The sequence below is a fragment of the Buceros rhinoceros genome, unplaced genomic scaffold (assembly GCF_000710305.1).
Source record: "Buceros rhinoceros silvestris isolate BGI_N320 unplaced genomic scaffold, ASM71030v1 scaffold32394, whole genome shotgun sequence".
In the NCBI taxonomy this organism is placed as follows: Eukaryota; Metazoa; Chordata; class Aves; order Bucerotiformes; family Bucerotidae; genus Buceros; species Buceros rhinoceros.
This window is the reverse complement of record NW_010410544.1, coordinates 496-5916: the sequence shown is the minus strand read 5'-3', so window position 1 is coordinate 5916 and position 5421 is coordinate 496. Positions and strand designations below refer to the sequence as shown.

Below are 5421 nucleotides of genomic sequence, written 5' to 3'. Positions count from 1 at the left end.
CCCCCCCCCCCCCCCCCACTATTTTTGTCATAACTACAGAGGGCACAAAACCCCAGTGTAGTAAGTGCAGAAAGTTCAGCTTTAAGTAGTGTAACGCTGGGTGTCTTACACTGCAAAAGCTCCTCTCTGGATTTCTTCAGAAAACTCTCAATAAGCTCTTTAGTAGCAGCTGCAGTATTTGCAGTACTTGGTGTTCCCGTGGTTGGAGCTGCATTGGCAAAAGAAAAGAGAGTTTGGTGAGTTGGGAAGAAACTCTGCATGCTTAACACACAACCCAGACAGACTCGGGTTGGAAGAATGTCGAGTTTATCTGGTTTAGCCTCCTGCTCCTCACAGGGTTAACTTCAAATAGCAGCTCAGGCTGCTTACTGTCTTGTCAAGTTCTGAACGTTCCCTGTTGTCTCCGGGCAACGTCTTTCAGTGCTTGATTGCTCTTACACTAGTTAGAGCCTTCTGAGAGCAAGAGTTGAACTTTTGCTTAATACAGCAACACAAGTGACTATCTACTTACCATTTTAAAGCACTCAATGAAAATCAGAGCAAGTATGCTGAAAGTTCAGACTCACCAACTTTAGCAGGTTTCTTATTCTCTGGAGGGGAAAAAAAAAGTGAACTGTGAGTTCTACTGAAACTGAAAAGCCTGTGCCAGCTGTAACCCCACCATCATGGCTCTTCTGAAGCTCCAGCAGTAGATAAAATTGACTGACAGTCCGGCATGTTGAAGCCATGTACAAATACACCCACTCCGCAAAGCTACACGTGAAGCACAACCTACAATTTGCTTCCTGTTTCATGGAGTCCTAAGTCTGGAAGGAAGGAGCTTCATCGCTACTCTGGGGTGCAGCATGTTAGGGCAAGTGATAACAAGCGTGTTCCCATGAGGCACATGGACTACTCCTTGTCTTTTTATAACAAAACTGGTGTGCAGGAACAGGAGCCACAGGCCCATTCAGTGCCAGCATGCCCAACAGAGCCTGCTGAGTGCCCCACACCCAGGACTCACGTATGGAAAGCTCCACGTGTCAAGTGCTCAGTGGAAGTTTCTTAACACGTGGATTTATTTCAAATAGAGAATATGGAAGATCTTCCAAACAGGCTACAGTGTCGTGTTAATACTGGTATCTGGACAAAACAACACTGAAAGGCCCCAGCATAACCTAGTATAACAAAAACTGTCTCCATCACGCAGCCTTAGACTGTAGGCAAGGTGCGGCCAGAAAAATGTTTGAGTGAGGCTGCTATTAATCACCACTCAGAGGTCTCTGCCTCCCCCTGCAAAGTAGCTTGACTCTGGTGAAGGACTTTCTCCTTTTGGGTGTGCTGTTGCGAGGGCGGAAAACAGAGGGGAAAAAAACCAAATGGAAACACGAAGAGCTCCTAAGCAGGATTCAATACATACAAATCATCAAACAAGCCAACAGATGTTTAGTACAAATCAAAGAACTCTGCAAGACCCGGAGGGCGGGGAGGCTCTGCTTTGCTTTCCAGCCTGCACCAACACTGCTACAGGGGCATGCTGAGGCTAATGCACTGCCGTACCTGTGCAGTTTGGTGCTCTACAGCTCACAAGGCATCCACCACTACTGAGCCCTCCACACCCTCCCTCTCCCAGGCCAAAGTCCTCAACAGATAATCTCTTCATCAGCCACCACAGCAAACAGCTCTTGGGTAACTGCTTGAGTTTTTAATGAAAAAACAGAGTTAGGAGAGGATGATGTTCTTTAGTACTTACGTGGTCCCGGAGGCTTTTTTCCAGCAGCAGTTTTGTTTGGAGGAGCTGCTGGAGTCGGCTTAGTTTTCCCAGGTGTCGGTTTTGCTGCAATGCAATATTTTACGTTACGGTTTGTATTGCCAGGAACAGTAATGTGTTAGTGAGGACATTCTTCAATCTCACTTTTCAGTTACATGAACAGAACTTAACTGATACTCGGCAGAGATGGAAACTGCATAGAAGATACGCATGGCCTAGTCCAACAGATACTCTTGCTTAACCTGGTAAGTAGGGCTTTGTTCTACAGCATTTACACAACCAGCACCCTCACAGCTGGGTAACCACAGTCCTATCACAAAGCATTGTCTCTCCTCAAACCCACATCCCAACTCCATCCAACCCTTCTACATAATAAAACCGTAAATTCCTTTAAGGAATAAAGGCTGAGCTGTGCCAGAAGGGCATAGTATCATGATCTCATCAGCTTATCGAAGTGTAGATAAAGTGAAGAGATACTGGCATGTTTTTTCTCCTAGTTTTGCCCAGACTGTGGCATTTGTGTGTGGAGATGGAGGACTGCAGAAGCTAGAAGACACAATCTATATTAATCAACTGGTTTTGCTGCACTATAGGGTTTTTTAATGACATTTGGATTGAAGGGGAGAGAACCCTCATTGGAGCTCAAAGCTAAGGCAGAAAACGCCAGTTCTCCCAGTGATACAGTACCTTCTGCACTTTTCTCCTTGCTCTGAGTCACTGAAAATTTCACAATGTCTTTAAGGTTAACCGCAGACTGATAACTGGAATGTATCAAGTTTTGGTCCATTTCAATTGCAGGAACAAAAGCGTCTTTTGTTGATGTTTGCTGCAGTGCTGTTGCTCTCTGAAATGACAAACAAAAGATCACATGCAGACCACCTTGTGGTCAGGAAAAAAACAACCAAGTTGCCTTAATTAGAGGGGGCGTGTGGTGTGTGTGCATTCATCTCAAATTCAAAGGCGCAAAGGCTACAGTCAGGCAGGACCCATGGCAAAACTCCAGCAGCAACCAACATCCATTAATTCTCAACTGAAGCAGCGAGAAAGGTCTATCAGACGGAGCCACGGCACGGAGCTGCAACACCTCACTGAGGTGAGTCGCCCGCTGGCCCATCTCCTTGCGGCAAAGGTACTGGCTGAACTGGGGGGAGTCACCAGACACGGCTCCACTTCAGCACTCTTGCATTGATATCTGTACACTCATTAGTACAACCGTTTATAGCAGGTTCTTGCACACGACTGCGTCACCCTTTAACTGCCCAGTGTCTGAGACCAGGACCACCACAGCAGACTTCTGTGATCCTGCGGTCTAGCAGTACGAAGAATTGCATTTCCATTTACAGGGCACATTACCTTCAAAAACAGAACGTCATCACCTTCAGTCAGTGCCATCTCAATCTGATCTGTGAGAGACTGGATTTCCTTCTTCTTACTTCCCAGAACACCATTAATATAGTCAAACTTGTTGCAAACTCGTTTCTCTTCATCTGCAATTACTTTCAAGGCCTGGTTTTCTCTTTCTTCAATTAAAGCTTTAATTTCTGAAAACTCAGTTTTGATTAAATCTTTCTTTCTGGCAGCTGTCTCCTAGAGCAGACAAGAACAGACAGACACTGCTTTCAGAACAGTCTGTGGACAAAGCACTGCTTACTACTACAGGTAAGCCTTCTAAGGAACACGTAGGCTTCAATAACTTGCAACAGGCCATAGAAAAGCTATGTATTTCTATGTAGTTTGCAAAGAGAACATTTATTCCCAACGAATCCAGACAATTCTCCATTTCCAGATTCCGGCTGCAGGGCAGAGTCTGGGCCAGCTGGGCCATCTAGCGGCTACCAGCACTGGGACAGGGCTGTGCCACTGTGAGCTTGGACACTGCACACCCACTTACACGGCTGTAGTGGTTCCTGCATCTCTCGTTAATACAAAGTTATTCCTGATCCTCCAAGGGATGCTCCAGTGGAGCACAGAAGCACTACCCAATGGCTTTCTCAGTTTCTTGGTGTCTACCACTTGGTTTAGAAAGGACGATAAAAGTGAGACATACCTGATCCAGCCGTCAGCACAAAGGGCAACCCCCATCATCAGCTAAGAGCAAGGATTAGTTGTGGTAATTTATTGGAAGGAGCCATCCCAGATTTCGGCACTGATGCAGCCGTTACAGCTGGCTAATCCTTTAGCTCAGGCTGCACAGATGCGTGCTTACTGGTGCAACAGGAAAGAATGGGTTTGAGCCCCGTTACAGGTTGGGTGTGTCAGCACGTGCCAGTATAAAGCTCTTCCATGATGGCTGGATTAATCCCATCTCCCACAGAGCTGCCTGGCTCTGCCAAAAAAACTCTTTTCTGTCCTTGCCAATAACGTCTCTGCTGCCAATGCAATCTCAATCCTACAGCCGTTGTCACAAGAGGACAAGCGTCAACACCATGGGGTGGCTAGCGGGTGCCAAGCGACCTGACAGCATTTTGAGGTTACCCACTTACAGCAGCTAGGTTTTGTTTCACTTTTACGGTGTTCATTGCCCGAGCAGCTCTTTCACTCTGATTTTGCAGTTCCACGAGTTTCTTCTTCAGCGCTGACTGCAACAGAAGAGATCAGGAAGTATTTCAGAGAGGCAGTTGCCATGGCTGCTCTCAGTCAGGTGCTGCTTACTGGAGCTTAGTCTTAAACCAGGAAGTTTTAAATAACCCTTTATAAGCATTTAGCGCTATTGGTTGGAAGCCCGCTGCTCCTTAAACTTTCCAGGATGTAGAAGTGCTCATGCATGGCTGGTGGAGCTGGCTCCCTCCCCGCAGCTCCACCTCTCCCGACAGCAGGACAGATGTGCAGCTGATTCACTCTCTTGACATGGACCGGGTGCTTTCACCAGCACCGCAGGTCCCAGTGCCTTAGCACTTCACGTCAGCTCTCAGGCTGGACTTTGGGCACTAGGTTAACACTACTGTTCTCCCCCTCCTCGTTTTGAGAATTCTGTTGCTCAGCTGTGAGTTACCTATTCCTTCAGTTCAAGAAGCCGCTAAGCTAAATCAGGGAGGACTTCTGAGGGTAAGCAGTATACGTGCTCAGCAAACAGATGGGAGTTTGGCCACTTGAACTTTTCAAGCATGTAATACTCATCTACCCTCTGATGTTCAGCTGCGCTGTAAGATAGGAAAGCCAGGTTTCCTCTCCTTCCCCCCTGTGGAGAACCTCCTTTTACCTATATGCTAGAGATCTCCCTAGGCTACATTTATGATTCTTTGCTTCTTAAGAACACACGCAGAGCAACATCTGGCTACAGTCCCTTGGTCAGGCTGCCGTAAGGCCACGCAGCAGTGAGCGATGGAGGAGGCTGGGCGTTGTGGGTGACAGCCGCAGAGGAGGGAGGCCTTGACCATCAGCCCAGCCCGAGGCAGGAGCAGGCAATCAACTTCATGACAGCACCTTCCCAGGCCCTCAGAGCACCATACTGGAGAGAGGAGGAAATCGCAAGGAAGGACTCTGGAGACGTGCTCAAGCACGCGTTGGAGGGCAGTAACAGTTTACCAAGGACAGGCACGAGATTTGCAGTCCAAGTCTTGGTCCAACTTCCCCCCGGGCACTTCACAGCCCATGACCCCAGCACCAGGGACCCACCAGACCCTGGGGGAGTGAAGGGGGAGTACCGGGGTGCCTCTCAGAGGGTGCTACAA

At 47.9% G+C, this 5421-nt stretch overlaps 1 protein-coding gene across 1 annotated transcript in view; it reads right to left on the bottom strand.

Annotated features, from left to right (window-relative positions):
- The window catches only part of TRIM25 (tripartite motif containing 25), a gene marked incomplete at its 5' end in the record, with an annotated part of 7148 nt that overhangs the window by 1246 nt on the left and 481 nt on the right, over nucleotides 1–5421 (bottom strand). Inside the window, 4 exons of the mRNA XM_010135676.1 lie at nucleotides 110–208; nucleotides 2438–2594; nucleotides 3104–3337; nucleotides 4234–4329. Coding sequence (XP_010133978.1) covers nucleotides 110–208; nucleotides 2438–2594; nucleotides 3104–3337; nucleotides 4234–4329 — 586 coding nt within the window. The remainder of the gene's footprint in view (nucleotides 1–109; nucleotides 209–2437; nucleotides 2595–3103; nucleotides 3338–4233; nucleotides 4330–5421) is intronic.